The sequence below is a fragment of the Aphidius gifuensis genome, linkage group LG2 (assembly GCF_014905175.1).
Source record: "Aphidius gifuensis isolate YNYX2018 linkage group LG2, ASM1490517v1, whole genome shotgun sequence".
Lineage (NCBI taxonomy): Eukaryota > Metazoa > Arthropoda > Insecta > Hymenoptera > Braconidae > Aphidius > Aphidius gifuensis.
Window position 1 is genome coordinate 17782496 of NC_057789.1, and position 21892 is coordinate 17804387.

At 30.6% G+C, this 21892-nt stretch overlaps 1 protein-coding gene across 5 annotated transcripts in view; it reads left to right on the top strand.

Moving 5' to 3' along the window:
* Positions 1-21892, top strand: part of LOC122849214 (tolloid-like protein 1) — a 250085-nt gene that overhangs the window by 55817 nt on the left and 172376 nt on the right. For 3 of the 5 annotated variants that reach the window (XM_044147866.1, XM_044147871.1, XM_044147869.1), the window contains one exon: positions 16220-16618. In XM_044147866.1, the coding sequence (XP_044003801.1) occupies positions 16220-16618 (399 nt within the window). The remainder of the gene's footprint in view (positions 1-16219; positions 16619-21892) is intronic. The other 2 variants (XM_044147867.1, XM_044147870.1) reach the window with 1 other exon arrangement.

Consider the following 21892-nt stretch of genomic DNA (forward strand, 5'->3'; position numbering starts at 1 on the left):
CATTTAAGAGATAAATTATCAATTGACTGGAAAAATATTAACATAATAATGAGGCTAATTCTATTGCTAATCTACTGCAGTTAATAATTTAATATATAAACTCGAGGTCAGGCTAAATTAATAAGTTGCATTTACTAACTTTACAATTCACGTGGTAGACAGAAGCTAGGTCTATGTAGGTTAAATTGAGGTAGGCCTGATTGCTTTGAGCGGGAATCGGTAAATTCAGATTCTTGGCACCCAGCGGTGAGGGTCACGCCCTATCTTGGATTATGCCATTCTACTGCTCTTCGGTAGATTCAGTTTTAGCTCTCTCGTTTTGGCTAGTTTTGCCAAGTCAAATAAAAGTAAAATAAGGGACTTAGAATATTTTTTCAAAAAAAAAAAAAAACAGGATATTTTATCAAAAAAAAAAAAACTTAGGATATTTTTTCGAAAAAAAAAACAGGATATTTTTTCAAAAAAAAAAAAACTTTGGAACTCAAAAAAAAAAATTGCAAAAAACTTAAAAAATAATACTTTATTTATTTATATATATTTATAATTTCCTTTCAACTGTATATTAATTATACATTAATATCAATTATATATTAATTAACTGTATTTTAATAATTATGGCGGATTTGCGAAGCTCTGGCGCTGAGGAGCCATTTTCCGTCTTCAGCGCCAGAGCTTTGCCGAAACGCCGTTTTTCACCTCCATTTTGTCAAATAATATTCGTTCATAGTTTATCGCGCTCCCAAACCATACACACGTGCTTTTAGTGTTAGTTAGAAAATCGGTAAAAATGTCAATTCAACACGAGATAATGACAAGTGAAAGAGGTAAGAAGTTAATTGTTATTGACGGTTTTAAATTTAGATTTTCAAGTAAGCTAGTTACGGGTCAAGAGCGCTGGGTATGTTCGGTTAATAGTCGTTGTAAAAGCTTTATTCGAGTTGACCAAGATGGCGGAATTACGGCCTCAAATTTAATACATGACGCACACGACAATGACGGTACTCAAAAACTTCATAGACAAAAACTGTATAATGACCTGAAACGAAAAGCCCTCGACAATATATCAGTTCGTCCCTCGAAGCTTATTCACACCGAACTTCGTAAACCTAATCCTTCTCAATTAATAGATAGTAATGACATAGACTTAATTAAAAGAAATATTAGAAATACGCGACTCTCTATCCTTCCGAAACTTCCTACGAATATTAAAGAATTCCATAAAGCCATCGACAATTTCCCTATGCGTACTAATGAAGACGAAAACTTTTTACTGACCAATGACCCAACGACTAACATAATTGGCTTTTCGACGACTCGTAATTTGCATATGTTATCAGAATCGAAACATATTTTCTGTGATGGAACATTCTATAGTTGTCCGAAACCTTTTTTACAATTGTTCACGATCCATGGCCTTCATAATAATATTTATATTCCATTAGCTTTTTTTTTGTTACCAAATAAAACTCAGGAATCGTATGAACTTGCTTTTAAATACCTTGTAGAAGAATGTAAAAAACTTGACTTGAATTTTTGCCCATCAGATGTACATGCTGATTTTGAATTCGCGATCCATGCTGCAATCATTAAAATTTTCCCAACAGCAAGAAATCGTGGGTGTCGATTCCATTTAGGACAAAATTGGTGGAGAAAAGTTCAAGAGTACGGTTTAACATTGCTTTACAAGGATTATAATTCAGGAATCAGTATTTTTTTAAGAAGTTTATCGGGTTTGCCTTTTTTGCCTCCATGTCAAGTCGGTGATAGTTTTGCGTTCGATTTTATTTCTAATAAACCTGTAGATAAAAGACTTGACAAATTCCTAGACTACATTTTTGAAAATTACATAAGTGAAGACTCAAAATTTCCTCCTGAGATTTGGTCTGAATATTCATATTCCAGTCCCCGGACAACGAATAGTTGTGAATCATTTCATTCTAGATTTAATGCTAAGTTTAATTCCTCAAAACCCAATATCTATCAATTTATTGATTCATTAATTGATATGCAGTGTGATGTGAAGTTTTTTTTTTGATAGAATATCCTGTTTTTTTTTTTTTTTTTGAAAAAATATTTTAAGTCCCTTATTTTACTTTTATTTGACTTGGCAAAACTAGCCAAAACTGGGAGAGCTGAAACTGAAAACCGAAGAGCCGTAGAATGGCATAATCCGTGACCCTCGCCACGGGGGGGACCCCAGGAGGTTCAATCTGAATTTACCTACGTCCCTTTGAGCGTCAGCGAGCGAAGAGGTGGAGTTGCTGGGTCGTTTCGGGCAGCTTGGGCCTCAGGCAGCAAAGCTGCCAACCATGCGAATTAAAAGTTTAGGTAGTCGCTAGCACCAAAATAGACAAGACGTAGGTCTAAAAGTTTGCCGTCGGTAAATCATATACAAAATATTTAAATTCTTTATTATTTAAATATACATTATGTATAGAATAGATGAATAAATATATAAGTAAATAGAAATAAAATGAATTATAATAGTAAAATAAAGTGTAGCTAAGGAAAGGATGTAGGCCCTAGAATAATTTCTCTGTTTACATTAAATCTTTAGCTAGATTTTTTTCTGAGCTTCTGGTTTTTCTAAGTAATAAATTTAAATACTAAAAGGAAGTGTAGCTAAGACCTAGATGAAATCCCCAAGTTGGTCATCTGTTTATATTAATAATTTCGCTATATTTAAGCGGTTATTTTCAAAAGCGGGCAGTTTTTTTTTTTAGAGACCTTTGCATTTTGTAAATTTAATTTATTTAATATCGTATTAAAAAATACTATGTTATAGTTTTTATATATTGCAGAAGATTAAATAAAAAAAATTAATCGAAACAGATTCAAGCGTCGCGATCTGAATTCATTAATATGTCAGTTCGTTATTTTTTGCTTAATCGATTATGTGTCGGAAAAATAATGCAATCGACGTAGAATTGAATATTCAATCAACTCTGTTGAATTTCACTTATTTCGTATGACTGATAATTAATTACAATTATTCTTGGATATAATCTATCAACAAAAAAAAAAACAAAGTCTTTTTTACAAAAAAAGTGTCAAGTTTTCAAATTGTCACTAATTGTGAGTATATATTCATTGAGATATGATACGAGGAAGTCGAGAAGCTAATAGATTTTCGACACACGTAATCGCTCTAAACCGTTGACGAAATTTTATACTTGACCACATGATGTAAAATATATATTTTTAATATTGAAATTTTATTTGAGGAAAACCAGAAAAATCTCCATCAAGTATAAAATTTTGTCGTTTATTTTTTTTATCTCGTTAACCAATAATTATAGAAAAAAATTTATTTCGAGAAAAATATGTATTTTTTAATTCTATCGACGACTGTATTTTTGATTTTTTTATTTTTCAATTTTAATTTTTCCTATTTTTCACCCACAGCAACATAGCGTTTTCTTGACTTCGAGCGCTCGGCAAGTTATTGCATCCGGACCCTCAATTAATATACTCACAATTAGTGACAATTTCGAATACTTGACACTTTTTTTGTAAAAACAACTTTATTTTTTTTTTTTTTTGTTGAGATATCACATCTTTTTGTAAAGTAAACAATTTTCTGATTTATGCTGTATTGCTGTCAAAGTAGTTTGAAGTTATGTCGGGAATACAAACAAATAATAACATACTGTAGTGCAGCCGAAATATAAACACTAACAAAAGAGAGGTCGTAAGAAAGAGAAGAGAAATAATTGTAAAGTTTTACCAACTGAACGGAAGAAATCTGGTCAATTTGATAAAAACGCAAAGACCCTAAATATCAATTATGCTTTAAATATATATTACCGCAACGAAAAAATCTGATTTTTTTTTTAAAAAAAAGCTCGACATCGATTTATGGGATCATTATCAAACCTCAGGATCCTCATTCAACTCTATCATACTTTAATTAAATTTCTAAATGATTAGAGCGTAAGGGGACAAAATATTTGATGTATAATAAAGCACGGTAGTAGTAGTTAATCTCATCTCACACATATTCTCATCAACACATATATATTTCTTTCTCATACTTGACTCGAGGCACTACCGTGCCTCTTGATTTTAAATGAGTGGTTCTAAGATGAGCAAAGGCAGAGGTCACTTCTGTGCGGTATATAATTAGATCGTTCAAGCCTTTCATTTTTTGAAATAATATATTTTTTTTCTCATACTTGACACGAGGCACTACTGTCCCTCTCAATTAATATATGTTCGTGCGAGAATCGTATACATTTATATGGGGAAAAACAATAATTGAGTTTGAATTCCGAAAATAAATTGTCCCTGCCTTATTTTTCAGCGGAAAATTTTTCTTCTGTAGTCCAAGAAGCTGCTCAATTTTTCGTCTTAATAATAACCAGTTTACTTCATTGCTTGTCGTCATTTTCTTATATAGAAGGTGATGTAACGAAACACTGTAGGTTTGCTGGCATTACTGATTGTAGGGTTTGCACCCTGACTAATTGCTGGAGTGTTGATTTTAATACTTAAATATAATTGTGGCCATGTGACAGGTTGAGGTTATAAATAAAGTAGTCGCTTTTAATCAAGTAATGTTGTGTTTAATAATAATAGTGAATGAATGTATGATATACAGTAATGTTTATTAACTAATCTCATTGTAACTGAATTGACGATAATTATTAATTGATTTTATAATTAGTTGTTTGACAATAGACAATATTAGACGTCCAGTCTAGACATGACAATTCGTTGAGAGGAATCAGCGTCAGATCTGAATGTAGTAGTCGTAGAAGAACTTAGAGTGAAACCATCAGAAGAAGTTCACGAGGTATGTTATGCGCATGCGCGAATATTGACGCACACAGAGACAAATTGTATGCCTGTGTGTACAAGAATTGTGAGTGGGGGAATGAAGCTGTTCAGACAGATATACAACTTGCCCCTGTGTGCTTCCATATTCGCGCATGTGCATATGGTTTCTCATGAACTTCTTCTGCCGGTTTCACTCTAGTAACAACAACAATCGATCGTAATATCGATTGGCCATATGGCGGACGTAGCTACTAGAGTGTGATCTAGTGGGCAATAGACTTACTAAGCCTTAAGGCTCAAGTCCCCATATAGTTTAGGCTTTATGTCCAAACACTGATAGTTTGAAACCAGATTTTGTATCCGGTTATAAGATTTTTCGAACCTTTTAAAATCGTTCAATTTGACAGTTTTCAACTAATTCAAAATATGGACAATATAGAAAAGAAAAAAAGTGTGTCTTTGTGTACACACGGAGAAGTGAAACTTCTTTAGCGATTTTAGTAATAATTGATCGAATGATTTCTCGTGGTATTAATATATTTTATGTAACCGATAATTTTTAATTTCATATATTTTTGTACCCTTTGTTATGTTGAACATTTTATTCGATTTTGCAAGTGCATCTGAGTTAGTCACTGATCGATTAAATTGATTCAATAAACGTATACAATTTTGTCCAGCACCATAAGTTCTACCACACATAATCATTTCAGCATGATCACGTGATATAACAACAGCATTAGCAGTGAGACATAGCTGCTTCCAATTTACTACCAATAAGTGTCATCCTGTCAAATGATGTTGCACCGTATATACCAGCTGATGAATTACCAATTGATGATGCAATCAAAATTTCTTGACTATCAACATCAACGTCAACAATATTATAACCAGGTAATGCCCGTATCATCGAACTAAGCTCAGATCCAATAAGTTCGATATGTGCATTTGATGCTGTCATACATGTTGATTCTGTCGCACGTCGTGTAAATGTGTCACTTACAACAACTTGTGAAAAAAAATTTTATATCAAGATAATGATCTCGGAATGTTAATTCTGATTCTTTGATGTATCCTGATCAAATGGAATTAACTGGTAAATATAATGTACCTAATTCAAGCATACCGTAGAACGTTTTTAGATGCAGAAATCTAATACCCTTAAAAAATTTATCGTTTGATGATTTTTCATAATGTCAACCACGATATAGCTTATAAACATTGGCTTAATTATTTAATCATGTTTTTGATTACCAGTCTTCATAAATTGGTTTATCTCTACTGACCATTAGTTAAATTCTTCGATAACTATTCATTTCACTGTTTCATACATGAAATGACATTGTGTCGATCAATCTTGTGCCAATTTGATCGAACCAGTATTGTTCTTTCATTCTTTTACGATTATATTACCCACGATACATTATAACCAATAATAAATTTTAGTTCTGCTTGATGATTCGTTTATTTTCTTCCATTGTCATTTGGACTACTCTTAATGGAAATTAAATCATCAGAAGTAAGTGATAAACTCTCGGATAGCCAACCATTTTATTCAGTCAACTGATTTGAAATATAATGCAGCTTGATCTTTTAAAATATTAAAAAAATGTTCAATCGAATTTGCCTTCTAGGGGTAGTAGATCAATAGTAACATCGTGGGTATAAACTGTCTGTAACTTTCATTTGAATTACGTTTTGATGCTTTTATTATTTTATCTGGTACATCAGTATTATTTATATTACTTCATATTTGTTCATGTAATTTCCTTGATAAAGTTCTCATGTTTAATTTATTGTATCATTTTGATGATTAATATTTTCTTATATTTTATCATTATTTTATTTACAACCTTTTTCTTCTCTGTTGATATTATTTATTAAATATTCTGATAAATCGTAATCTTCCAAATGACTTATGTCATTAAAATTTTCATGATAATCTAATATTTAGAAGAATTTATCTTGATATTTTTTTTCAACAACACTATAATTTTGTTTTGATATATCATGACTTTTATGAATGTTAGATTGCTGATTATTTTTGTCTACCATTGATGAATCGTTTCAGATTAGATCTGTTTTTTACATAACGGTAAATATGAATTACCCCATAAATAATGAAACGAGTGAAGAGCAACTTCAAATAAAAAATATCACAAGTGTTAAATCTTCTGAATTCTGCTGATCCATCTGATAATCATTCGCTGAAATTATAATTTATCAATTGAAAGTTGATTATGGAAAACGAAGGATTTCTTTTTTTTTACACGCTTATAACTTGAAAACTAGTTAATAAATAAAAAAGAATCATTCTTCGTAATTTTTTTATGTTATAAAAACTTTTAACAATGAATTTCACATTGTTCTACACCAATCTTCGACAGGATAGACTGCAGAAAGACTTATTATTACATAATTACATATGAACAATTATAAATCATAATTGTCGTCCGTCTCAAATATTACCGAACCTATACAATGACAATTTTTACTAATCTACTTTAGTAGAAATTCTGACACTTGCCGGTGGTTAACGGAACTACGCTAATTTCACTTATCCACTTTAGTACTTTGTACCCAACCTAGACTGCAATTTCTACTTAAAATTTGTCTCCGTTTCGAGACATTGACAGTGAAAACAGTATCGTTATCAACGACTTTTTTTGTGAGAAATTTTTTCTTATAAGTATAAAATAAATTTAAAAAAAAAAGTAAATTTTTGATCAATTATTAGTATTCATTTTTTTCTCCTGTGTTTACGGAGAACCGAACTTGAAAATTGGATCACATGGATTAATATATTAAAAAACTTAAAATGATAAATTCATCACATACAACCAGACACTTGATGATATGATGAAGTGATGTCAAGAAGTCCAACCAAGAAGGAATCATCTAAGAAATATCTTGTTATCAATGATTAATTAAAAAATTTTCATTACCAAGTGAACAAAGGTGATGGGGATTCAGAAAAGATCTGACAATGAAAACTGTACTGTACTCGACATGAAAATAATCATAATTAAAGAAATATTCATAAATAAGGTGTGTTGCCTTTTTCTTTGAACCACAATGGACAAGATATTATAGTGACCAAAAGAGAAATTGGAAAAAAAAATAATATCTTCGTCAGTGAGGACATTTTTTTCGATTCAGCCAACCATTATAATTGCAGCAATATCAACAATTTAACAACTATAGTAGATTGTTGATGAAATTATTATTATTTGTTTTCAATTTTTCTTTAGGAAAATTAATAAATAAATTTTTTTGTTCTCAATGTTCCACAAAAATAAATGAGGTTTAATTATATACAAAAGGTTGTGTAAAAAAGCTGACCGTAAAAAGCTAAAGAAATGAGATCGGAAACAATGTAAAAAATTGCAATTGTCGAGTTTGCTCCATCTTCCGAAAAATAAGCGGATTAAATTTTTCGGGCAGACCGGTTCATCCGAGTTCGCTCCTGCACCCGTATTTACGGGGCAAAATTGTTCTCATTAGGACTTTTTTTTCCGCTGATGGCGCTTGACAAAATTTTTTTTATATAGATTTCACATAGAATAGCTCCACAAACGCCACCATCGAAAAAAAAAACGCTCTAATGAGAACATCTTCTGAATACGGGCTGTTTGAAAAATCTGAAGAATCCAAGTTCGCTCCAATCGTTTCCCCTACCGCTCCCCCTCCAGTTTTCTCTAAAATTTTTACGTAGCCGCTCTACGCTTGGTCACACGCTCGGTCACACTCTCAGTCACACTCTCGGTCACAAGTGGATAGAGAGGGGTGAATTACATAGAGAGAGTAAGGAAGCTGGAATATTATTGTTATTATTATTAATATGGTTGATACCATTGTTATTATTACTAATATTATATCGATATTATTATTATCGATGATATTATCGAAATTATTGTTATTTTATTTATACTATGATTATACATATGTATATGAATAACATTATTATCAATAATAATGCTAATAATATTATGATTAACAATAATATCAATATAATATTAATAATAATATCAATGGTATCAATTATATCGTCGCATTAAAGGATGAAGGGCGTAAGTGCCAAAAACGTCAATTTTAAAGGAAAAAGGGCGTAAGTGCAAATTTATAAATTTTCAGGTTTTTCATCTAATTTTAATACTTGAAAAAAAATAAAAAAGAGGGTTTAACAACCTTTGATAAAGGAAAAAAGGCGTATGTCCAAGGATTAACAGAAGTTTCTCTTTTTTTTTTTTTGTCAAAATTTATTAAAAAAAAAAAATCTATTATGCCTAAAATTATCGAAATATATCATAACTTTATTATTGAACAAAAATTTTTATTAATAAAATGATTCTTTATATCGAAAAATACAAAATAAAAATATACTGTCGTTTGTCGGAATTGTGTGAGAATTGAAAATTCTCACAGACGTTTCTCTCTTTTTTTTGTAAAAATTTATTTAAAAAAAAAAAATCTAATATGCCTAAAATTATCAAAATATATTATAACTTTATTATTGAACAAAAATTTTTATTAATAAAATGATTTTTTATATTGAAAAATACAAAATAAATATATACTGTCGTACGTCTGTCGGATAGTTGCTGTCCTTTATCCCGAATCAAATTCCCCGAATGACCTCCATCCTGAATGACCTTTTTCCCGAATACATTTTGCCCGAATGCATTTTTCCCGAAATATAAATCCCGAATATCATTTTTCCCGAATAACCTTTTTCCCGAAAATTTTTTTCCCGAATAAATTTTTTTCAAGTGTAATATTTTATTTATATTTCTTTATTTATTAGATTACAATATCATGTGCAATAGCTTTAAAAAATTCTAACTCGTGGAACGATCCATAACTAGCCACAAGGGACATTATTCTTTTCTAGAAATCTATCTATTTTCTTTTCGGCATAGTCCGGACTTTTCTTTCCAGACTCAGCTCTGCTATCATTATTTCTGCGTCAGCTTGTTCTTTTTGAAATTCACCAAGTGCAGAATACAGGTCAAGACTTTCTGGATTTGGTGGCAAATTTTTTCTTAAAAAAATAATAAATGAATATTGTATTAAAAAAAGATAATTAAAAGAAAGTACTTCCGGATTTTTCGCATTGATTTTTTTAAATTATCGCGCTCAGGTAGCTGGCCAAGGACGCCCTTAGACAGTCCAGCTAGCTCTGCACATTTGAGATGGGGGTTGCTGGGGATGGTTCTCAGCCTTCCGTTTCAAAGAAATTTTTAAAATCTTAGCTTCAACCTGTTCTTGGTTGGGAACATGAGCATGATCGTCTAATGTTGGTTCACGTATAAAGTAATGTTTATTTTCTCCAGCATTAAATGCAGTAACCGCTCTTGCTTTGCATTCTTTATAACGTAACCTTTGACACTCCCAATAAATTTTACCTTTAACTTGTAATTTAGACCGCAAATAAACGAAACCATTATGAACTAATTTTGTTTCCCCCAGAATTTTGATATCATCTATCATTTAAAAATATTAAAAAGAAATAAAGATTTTAATAAAATTTACTTAAAAATTTGAAATTCAAAAACGAAGATAATGAATCAAATAAAATAAAACAAATGACGGTAAATAATCAAATTAGTATTAGCACTTTCTTTTTTTTTCATAAATTTTATTTTAGTATTGGTTCTTTCTTTTTTTAAATAGTTTTTTTTTTTTTTTAAATTCAGGCACAATAATATTCGGACGAAATGCATTCGGGCAAAAAGCATTCGGGCAAACAGACTTTCGGGAAAAAGGCCATTCGAAAAAACCAATTCGGGAAAAATACCGTGAATCCTGTCGGATTTGAGTCGGAATTGTGTGAGAATTGTAAAATCTTACAGTCGTGAACAGATGATTCTGACAGCTAACCTCACTTTTAATACACAAACAGAATTAAGTTTATTTAATAAAAAAATTATTTTAAAAAAATTCTAATGTGTCTTAAATTGTGAGAATATTATTTAGAACTTTTTAGACATAATATTTTATTATTTAAATGCTTCTTCCTATTCATTTTTGTGACTCAAAAATTCTTATAGTCGTGTGTCGGTTTTGTGTCGTTTTTGTATGAGATCAGTGCACAAACCGACTGTCGGATTGGTGTCGCCATTTTCGCTAAGGTCTACATTATTTTACCAGCCAAATTTTTCACTTAGCTCGATTTTTTACTTAGCTTTCATGTGAAGAAAAATGTAAAGGGGAATATTAGAAAGAGAGCGATTGGAGCGAACTCGGAAGCCAAAATATCTTAGGCCTTAATCCGGCTTAGGAGCAAACTCGGTAACAGTCGAAACAAGTAATGTAGAGGAAAACCACAGGGTCGCTCAGTGTGTGGTTTTTGGTAGAAGGGCCGGATGAAGCTGTCACAATAATCAAATCCTGAAAATAGTAATTATTAAATAACCCCAAAATAATAAACAAATACACAATTAATCCATTTTACTCCATATTTATTTATCAACGTAACTCAAACATCAACGTAGCTCAAATACTCCAGATTACAAAATAAACTAATCCATACACGGAGAGAATTTTTTATTTTTTTTTACGAAAAAAACATAGCAAATTTTACAATGGCCCAGAGCTGAGCTGCGCCATCTATCGGTTTCATGATATTTTCATATGGGCCATTAGGGCTGGACACGAACCGAAACGATGCCGAATTTAGACAAGTTCCGTACCGGTTTCGTCTAAACTCAAAAATTGCTGGTTCCGTCCCGGTTCGGCTCCGGTTCCGTCAAACCTTGTTTCGTTTCGGTTCCGGTTTTGAGTGAGCTTCGTAAAATTATAAATTGTCAGTGTCGTTCCGTTTCGGTTTCGTTAGTTTCGTTTTTTTTTTTTTTTTTACTGGAAAAAATTTTTCATTAACAAATTTCAACTCTATAAATAAAATACGTAATAAATAAACAGGCTACAGATGACTATTTTTTTTACGTTTTTTATTTTTTTAAATCACTGTAAAAAAATTACAAATATTTAAATTATCAAAAAGCCAAAGACACAAATATTTTATCATATGTCAGTTTCAACAGAATCAGCGTATTTTTTGTACATGGTATTAAATTTTTCAATGGTTTTTTTTTTTAAATTATTACCCCATGTAGTAGAAGAAAAAGTCTCCACTTTGTGACGTGGATCAAGAATCAACACAGCACAATAAACCCAGTTGGTTAGATTATAATGTTTCAACATTTTATCACGTGCTGCCTGGAAAGCGAGTATTAAAGTTTCATCGACGTTAGACCTCTCTACTTTTTTTATCTAACTGATCAACAATTGTGTCAATTTTATCAAATAACATGTTGATAGCAATAATGACCAATTGCAGAGTGACGTATGTTTGTCCTCCCAATGTTTTTGATACATGTTTAAAGTGTCCCAAAAATTCATGAATCTGATTTAATATATCCCACTCATCTTCACTCAAAGTAAATTTTTGCCATAAACTAACGTCACTAGTCCACATCAAGTTCAACCCTTTTTTTAATTTTAAACTATATTCAATCATATCATATGTTGAATTCCATCTTGTAGATACATCTAGTACTGGCTTCATATATTTAATGTTAACAAATTCACAACTACGATTGAGTGAATTTTGTAAAATCTCAGACCTTTTGATTTTAACCAAAGTCTTTCTTAATTTATAAATGGCTTTTGATGGATTTAATTTGGCAAAAAAATTCTTATCTGGATTGTCTGAATCATCTGTAGTTTCAATTTCAAATACAGAATCATTGTCACTTGAATATTCATCGTCATGTTCATCACTAGACTGCATGGTTGATGCATCATCATTATCATTTACAACTTCATCATCGTCATCATCATCATCATTTTTTACTTTCATAGCTTTGAGTAGGTCATGCACACCAAGATTCAACACGTGAGACATACAACGAAAATGTTGATTTTCGTTATCAAAATTAAAACCAGAATTTTCCATCAACGTCACCAATTCGCTCATGAACTTAATATTTGCTGATGCATTATCAAGTGTTATTCCCTCTACTTTGTCTTGGAGTTTATACTCTTTTAAGCAATTAAAAAATAGTTGTGCCATGTCAATACCTTTATGCTTGCCTTTAGAAGGAAGAAAATCTAAAGCAAAAGAATTTATTTTCCAGTTGTCATCAATAAAATGGCATGTTATACCAAAGTACGACTTTCCATTTAAACTAGTCCAACCATCCATTGTAAACGAGAATTTAGATTTATTATTTTGTATAATTGTTTTAATTTTCTCTTGTTGGTTTTTAAATTCAGCAACAAACATTGCTCGAGTTTTTTTTCTACGAGGCAGTTCTTTTTCTGTATTCCAAGACCGGAAAAGCTTTCGTGTAATGTCATCATCAAGAAAATTAAATGGCAATTTTTTTTTTGCCAACCAATTAATAAGAAGAACATCAAGCTCCTGATCTGTCATTTTTTCCTATAAAAAATAAAAAATTACAGAATTTTAGAATTGCAATTTTTACTTTTTTTAATTTGTTAAATGTACATGTAAAAATAACAGAAAATAATTTAAAACTTGTATTGTTAATTTGTTACTGGCTAATTATTTTTTAACAATTTTATTTTTGTTCATAACCATTGCATTGCAGTATAAAATAAAAATAATATAAAATTAAAAAAAAAATAACAATCAATTTAATTTATGATTAATATGATTCTAAATTGTTTTCTAATAATTATTAAAATATATTTTTGTTATTCTCAATAATTTTTAAAATATATTTTTATTATTTTCAATAATATTTTTATACTTTATTGACAATTTTTTTATTTCAATTTCTAAATTTTTTAGTATATCCTTTTATCAATATAAAATAGAATAAAAAATTTAAATAAAAATACTAGTTAAATACTACACTTGATTACTTGTTTTAAATCATTGTCTAAATCTACTTTTTTACATACACAAGAAAAAAAAAAAATATTACCTTTATTTGGAAAAGTGTTTTCTGACCAGGTGGTAATTCATTTGTTTGGTTTTTTGTCCCATCGAATTCTTTTTGCCAAATCATGGGATGAGCTGATTTTAGGTGTTTTGTAATGCATGATATACTTCCATCTTTGTGTGAAACGAATTCATCAAACTTTGACTTTTTACACACAAGACATTGGGCCTCTCTTTTATTATCACGCACAACAAAATCAAAAAACTGAGAATATTTAGAATGTTTTTTGCTTTTTTCACTCTGAGTTACAATACTTGGAGTCTCACTCTCAGTTGGATTACTTTCGTCCAAACGTCTTTTTTTTGTTAGTTTGCCCTTATCAGACATAATTGTAAAATTTAAATTCACAATTTAAAACACAACGCAATTTATTAAGAAAAAAAAAATAGATTTGAACTTGTCGACCACCAGCTGGTTTGTGATTTATAAAAACAAAATCGTAACGAGTTGTGGGCATATAACACTCACACCATTGCCGCACTCTCCTACGCTTAAAAGAGTAATAAACAATTGAAAAAAAAATATAGTTTTTTGTTTTGCTTCAAAATTTGAGGAACCATAGCATGATAAACTATTTTTGTTGAGAGCAACGGCTTCATATTTCAATATAATCTCAAAAATGTTTATATAAAATAAAATATATTTTTAAAAATTTTTTTTTATCGTACTAATATTGAATTTCAAAGACATTAAAACCAATAGAAGCATAAATATTTTTATGACCCATAAAATTTAAAAAAAAAAAATAAAAATTATCTATCCGAAGCCGAAACCGCCGAAACTTTCGGCAAGTTTCGGTCTGAAAAGTCGGGTTTTGTAACGGTTCCGTTTCGTGGACTAAAAAGTCAGTGTCGTACCGGTTCCGTCCCGAAAAACGAAACGAAACGGAACCGATACCGAATTGGTTTCGGTGTCGTGTCCAGCCCTATGGGCCATAGCAAAATATCGTGTGGGCGTGGCTAATTTTTTTTTGTGTACCATAGTAATTTTTGTTATGGTCAAACGCAAAATTTTTTCCATTTATTGAAAATATTATAAAAATTTTTTTTTTTATTGCCAATATCTATAATTTATTTATTTGTTTTTTTTTTATTTCTTTTTATTTTATTTTATTTCATTTATTAACGTAAACCAGGGTTTGAACCCCAAACCTTCCGAACAGAATTCCTACGCGTTATCCGCTGCGCCACAACAACATTTACAAAAGCTAACATTTGTTTGTTTTTCATTAACAACTTAAACATAAGCAAAGACACGCCTGCGCAGTCGGCTAAAAAGTGGGGGTGGTTGACATTTCTGAGTCTGTCATTGCTTTTGCTATGGCCCATTGTAATTTTAACCATGTTGCTTTGTATTTATCAGTGACACCTATAGGATTTCTAAGAGAATTAAATTTTTACTATAGCACATTGTAAATTTTCAGAGGATCATTTTAATTTTGTCCACAGCAACAACGTAAAATTTTATGAATAACAAAGCAAAAAAAAAAATAAATATATTTTGCTATGGTACAATGTAATTTTTAGGCTAGATTATTTTAACTTATAAATTTGGCGTCGGTAAAAATTTCTTAATGCATTGTAATTTTTTTTTTGAACATAGCAAAAAAAAAAACATTATATAAATTGCTATGGTACATTTCAATTTTTCAAAGCAAAAATTGTTTTCTTTTGTTAACATGATAGTAAATATTTTAATAGTCAGAAGATAGACTCTCAATGATATGGCGCCATAGCGAAATTTGCTGAAAATTTTTCTCCGCGTATTAATATCAAAAATCCCACTCTAAAGGGGACCGCGTCCAACGAAATATGATAATTAATAAATTAAATCTAATAAACAAAAGTCAAGTCCAGGATCAGCCTTGAGTCGATCAAATATCTCCAAACCTAAACAGATTTGATAACACATGGTGGTGGATCCACCACGTCCATCATACAATAACCTCAAACTAACCGTCGCCAGACGACTGGTTAAAACAAGAGTTCCAGTCAGTCCGACGTCTCAAAAACAAGAGCGAGAGTTTTTTACATTGTTTTTCTAAATTTTACATACGAGAAAAGGGAGGGGATTTGCCCTACTCTAATTTCTTGATGTTGATGATGTCGTGCCATAGAGAGTCGACCAAATGATTTTGTGGCTAAGCCTTTAAAGCAACGAAAATTCGTTACAATATTTATAATACTATTATAAATGAAAATGATAATTATTATTACTAACGTTGTATTATTGTTAATAATAATAAAAATTATCATCACTCCGTGGCATTAACCTCACTGCACCCGACAGCCGTAGGATGAAATATGTTGTATGCTATTCAGCTGTAAATTCATAATATAATTTTATTATGAGTCGCAACCAATGAATGCGACCTATTTTTTTTTGCCTATCTAATTGTAACGAAATATTCTGTATATTTATTGACATAACTAAATATGTTTTACGAACGTTCTTATAATAAAAAACAGAATGAATTACAGGTCATCCAAGAAGTTGCAAGAGGGACGCTCTGTAAAAATCCAGCAACTTTTCAACATCGTTAATCATGATCTCAGTGACCAAAACATTAGATTAGCTGGTAGACTATCGCCAAAAGTTGAGCTGTCCAAAAATAATGACGAACTAAATTCAGTGAACTTTCCGAAAATTTGGAAAAGTCGCCGCCAAAGAGCTGCGACGGCACGAAAGGAACGCATTTGGGACCATGGTGTGATTCCTTATGAAATTGATGGTAATTTTTCCGGTGCTCACAAAGCCCTTTTCAAGCAAGCCATGCGGCACTGGGAGAACTTCACGTGTATCAAATTTGTTGAACGTGTAAACCGAGAACATCCAAACTACATCGTCTTCACGGAGCGTCCATGTGGGTAAGAACTGAAAAAATTTTTTTTAGCGCTTAATACATCGATTTTCTTTGAGCTGGTGAAGTTTTCTTTCTTAGTGGATTTCTCTCCTCATGTTCACATCTATCACGTTTATCAATAGTTCTTTCATTCTTTTCTCTGCCTTCTTATCGCATTCTGTTTCCATTACTGTTTCTGAGCGTTGGGTCGCACTGCTTAGATGCCGCAAACAGTTGTGCTTAAAGAGCCGAACTTGTAAACACTCCACGTAGAATACGTCAATCTTCATCCAAACGTTACAATGATTTGAAATTTTTATAGTCGATTCTTGGAACATTTAATTCAACTGCTTTTAACATGGTCAATAACAATAAAGATTACAATTTGAACCTGAAAAGAGACGATGGAAATACCAAGAGCATCAAACGAAAAAGTGAGATTGTGATAGGGGGGTGGGGGAGGGGAGAGGGCATCGAAGGCAACCAAGAAGTAAGCTTTTTATACAGAGTTGACCGGTGATATAATTTCATTCAACTTTCAGTTCAGTCATGCTTATGAGAAATAATACCCTATCATCGAATTATCACCTTAGGACAATGCGTATCTTACACGGAGAGAATTTTTCATTTTTTTTTACGAAAAAAACATAGCAAATTTTACAATGGTCCATAGCAGATCTGCGCCATCTATGGGCTATAGCAAAATGTCGTGTGGGCGTGGCTATTTTTTTTTTTTGTGTATCATAGTATTTTTTATTATGGTCAAACGCAAAATTTATTTTGTTCATTAAAAATATTATAAAAAATTTTTTTTTTCAATGTCAATATTTATAATTTGTTTGTTTTTTTTCTTTTTATTCCCTACAATGAATAGTTTAACATAAATAATTGAACTTAACCAGAGATTGATCCTCATATCTTTCGAAGGGAAATCATACGCATTATCTGCTGCGCCACAACAACAATAACGAAAATTAATATTTGTTTGTTTTACATTAACAATTTGAAAATAAGCAAAGCTAGCTAAAAAGTGGTGAGCAGTTGACATTTCTGAGTCCGTCATTAGTTTTTGCTATGGACCATTGTAAGTTTAACCATGTTATTTTGTATGTATCAGTGACACCTATAGGATTTTTGAGAAAATCAAATTTTTACTGCGGCACATCATAACCTTTCGGAAGATTATTTTAATTTTGTCCACAACAAAAAAATAAAATTATATGAATAGAAAGCAAAAAAAAAAAATATATATTTTGCTATAGTGCAATGTAATTTTTAAGCTGGATTATTTTAACTTATAAATTTGGCCTCGGTAAAAATTTCTTTATGCGTTGTAATTTTTTATCTGAAAATAGCAAAAAAAAAAAAACATATAAATTACTATAGTACATTTTAATTTTTCAGAGCAAAAATTGTTTTTTTTTGTTAACTTGATAGTAAATATTTTAATAGGCAGAAGATAGACCCTTGATGATATGGCACCGTAGTAAAATTTGCTGAAAATTTTTCTCCGTGTATGAAAAGCGTTTCCACGATTCTTATTTGTCGACTTCTCTCTGTCTGCGTACGAGAAAAAAAAACTAACAAAGAGTGATTAAAGGATCCTTCGTTGCATTAATATATTTTAAACTAGCGGTCTTTTTTGGTTCCCTTTCGAGTCAACTAATTCGTTCATTTATTCATTAATAATTATAATAGAAATTCTTAAATTTATTGATTTGTTGTAATATTGAGGTTCAATGAAAATGACTTGTGAAAGATCGATTGATTTATACGTTGAAATTAATGATATCACATCAATACTATCTGGAGTATGCGTCTCTAAAATCGTTATTGTACTTGGTAACTGAACGTGGATTTTCAGTATGTGAATATTTGGATTACGAAAATTTCCAAGTGATTGTTTAACAGTCCCTCCAATAATTTCTACGATGTCGATCCTGTGAATTTTCAGTTCCACAGTTTAAGCCATAACTCCTCAGACAATTATTCTCATTCAAGTTAACTCATTGTTGCCTGAAATAAAATTTTTTTAGTCTCTCTATTTTGTAACCAAGAAATAAGAATTTTTTTATCAATTGTTTCACTTATTTTTATTGAACTGTTTCGAAGTCTTTCGGCAATATCTCAAAAAGAGCAATTCATATTATAAAATATGTATTAGACGATTATAATTATAATTATTAGAAAAAAAATTATTACACGCCCTGGTGAAAATATTTCTTCGGATTTTCTATTAATTTCTACGAATTTTAACGAATGATTACGAATTCCTACGAATCTTTACGAATTTTCATGAAATTGACCCATTCGAGAAAATAATTTCGGAGTTATCTCTCAATTTTCCTTCGAGTTTTTTGGCCTTCAGAGAAACTTGTCCGATTGCTCGGGAACTTCTCTAAAAGTCAACCATGGGTTAAAATAGTTCCAAAATTTTCTCTGAATGCTTCTCCGAGTTTTTTTTAACTTCAGAGAAGTTGGACTATTAGTAGAAATACTTTATGAATTTCCTTTGAACATTTTTCCGAATCCATTTAGCTTTTCAAAGAAGCTTCTTCGATTGTTCGCGAACTATAGAAGAACTATTCTCAAATTTGTAAAAAGTTCGTTGAAATTCGTAGCGAGTTCGTTGAAGTTCGTAGAAAGTTCGTTGAAACTCGTAGGAAGCTCGTTGAAGATTGTAGAAATATTTCCACTATGAATCATTTGGCAAAAAACTTTGGAATATCTCTTGAAGCTCAGACAAATGATTAAGAGTACGGAGAAACCTTCCCAAAATATTTTAGAATTTTTTCTCCGCATGGGTCAATTTCGTAGATTTTCGTCGAAAATTCGTTAAAATTCGTAGAAAGATTTCCACTAGGGCGGAGAAAAAAAAAGTTAGATTTTACGTTTTTATAGATAAAACTGGTGACAAAAAACAAAATGGATATAAAAAGCCGTTTTCAAAGATTTAACTCACAGTTTTGAAATTGTATCTTCAAAAAGGAAAAATTACGTTTTTTCAAGTTAATTTTTGCCCCTCTCGGTAGGCAGACATTACGTGTGACCATGCTTACCGACGAGTTACTGATGCAAATCGTAAAATTGACCTTTTTTAAAGTGAATTTAAAACTTGTGCTTTTTACTTTTTTTAGAGGTGAAAATTACGATTTTCAAGTTAATTATTGCCCCTTCGGTAGGCATACATTATCGTATGTCCATGCTTACCGACCTGTGACCGATAAAAAACGTAAGATTTACCTTTTTCTAAGTGGATTTGGAACTTGCGATTTTAAATTCGAAAAAGGCAAAATTTACGATTTTTCAAGGCATACATTATCGTCTGACCACGGTTAGCAATGAGTTACGAGTAGAACCCGTAGAATTTACCTTTTTCAAAGGTAACTTTGGAATTCCAGAGAGAATCATGTGTCAGTTGGTATTTTAATTTATCGAAATGAATAACTTGTATCGTATTTGTTCAATGAATGAATATATGAAGAAAAGCAGTAGCTAAAAAAAGATGAAGCTAAGAAATTAATGTAGCCAAAGAAATTATGTGGTAAGCAACATTAATTCCTCAGCTCCATTTTTTTCTTGGCTACTGATTTTCCTTGGACATTTTTATTTTTTAAAAAAGAAACTACATAAATTATGTTTTAAGCAACATCAGCTCCATCTCTTTCTTAGCTACTGCTTTTCTATGGGCATTTTTATTTTTTGAGAATAAAATCACATGTATTATATTTGTTAAATGAATTAGTAACATGTATTTTGTTTATTAAATAAAAAGTAATCCCAAAGACAAGAAGAAGCTACATAAATAATAAAGCTAAGGAATTAATGTTGCCAGAAAATTATGTTCTAAGCAACATCAATTCCTTAGCTACATCTTTTTCTTAGCTACCGCTTATCCTTGGACATTCTTATTTTCTGAAAATAAAATTACATGTATTTTATTTAGTGAATAAATTAGAAAAATACCAAGGACAAGCAGTAGCTAAGGAAAAGATGTAGCTAAGGAATGACCGTTGCCAGAAAAATTATGTCTCAAGCAACATCAATTACTCAGCTTCATTTTTTTCTTAGCTATACTGCTTTTCCTTGGGCATTTTCATTTTTTGAGAAGAAAATTACATGTATTTCATCCGTTATATAAATTAGAAAAAATTTGTGAGCCATCCACTCGTGGGTTTATTATGTGTAAATATCTTCGGCGTGTTGTTGTAATTGAACAAAATAATAATAAGTACACATTTAAACAAATTTGTTTCATTCATTTATAAAAATATTGTTTGTTTTTATTTTATTTTTTTCTATTTTCATACAATTATTGTTGGTCAGTAATTTTCAATAATCAATGATTTTAAAATTTCGATATATCGATTTTTTTTTCCTAATTTTGTATTAACGATTGTTAAAGTCATCAAGTAGAAAAAAAAGTTCAAAAATAAATTTTTTAATACATTCCGAATATTTTTCGAGTTATCGATATTTTTCTGGTATTGGTGGTAATTTGTTTCGTAATTGATAATAAAATAGAGCCAAGGAAAAGATGTAGCTAAGTAAAATATTTTGGCTGGTAAAAATATGTAGGTATTGTTTGTTTGGCTATAATTGAGAATAAGTAAAAAATATAGCTAAGTGAAAATTTAGCTTATGAAAAGATGTAGCTGAGGGAAAAATTAAGCTGGTAAAATTATGTAGATACTGTGTGTTTAGCTATAATTGAGACTAAGTAAAAGATTAAGCGGCTAAGTAAAAAATGTAGCGAAGTAAAAAATCTAGCTAAGGAAAATATCTAGCTAAGGTTAAGATGTAGCTGAGGGAAAAATAAAGTCGGTAAAATTGTGAAGATATTGTGTGTTTGGCTATAATTAAGATCAAGTAAAAGATCAAGCGGCTAAGTAAAAAATGCAGCTAAGTAAAAATCTACACGGAGAGAATAAAATATTGAGTTTTACTAAAAAAAAACACTGGATTTTACTATGTTTTATAGTACTGGGGGATGTTTTGGGAAATTTAGCAACACTTATCATGTAAACAGTGAGTTTTACTATGTTTGAGAATTTTAATCAGACGTAGTAAGTATCATAATACTCAATCGTAAAAATGGCCATGTTTAAAATAGAAAGAACTATGTTGTATAGTCAAAAATATATTTGATTAAAAAATATTTAAAAAAATTTTCAATTTTTTTTCTGTTGTATTATTAACGGAGAAGCTTTTGTTTTGTTTTGTTTTTTTTTTCTTTCGCACTCTGACCGGGGATCGAACTGACGATGTATGTATTGACGTGGTATCGGGTACGCTTTAG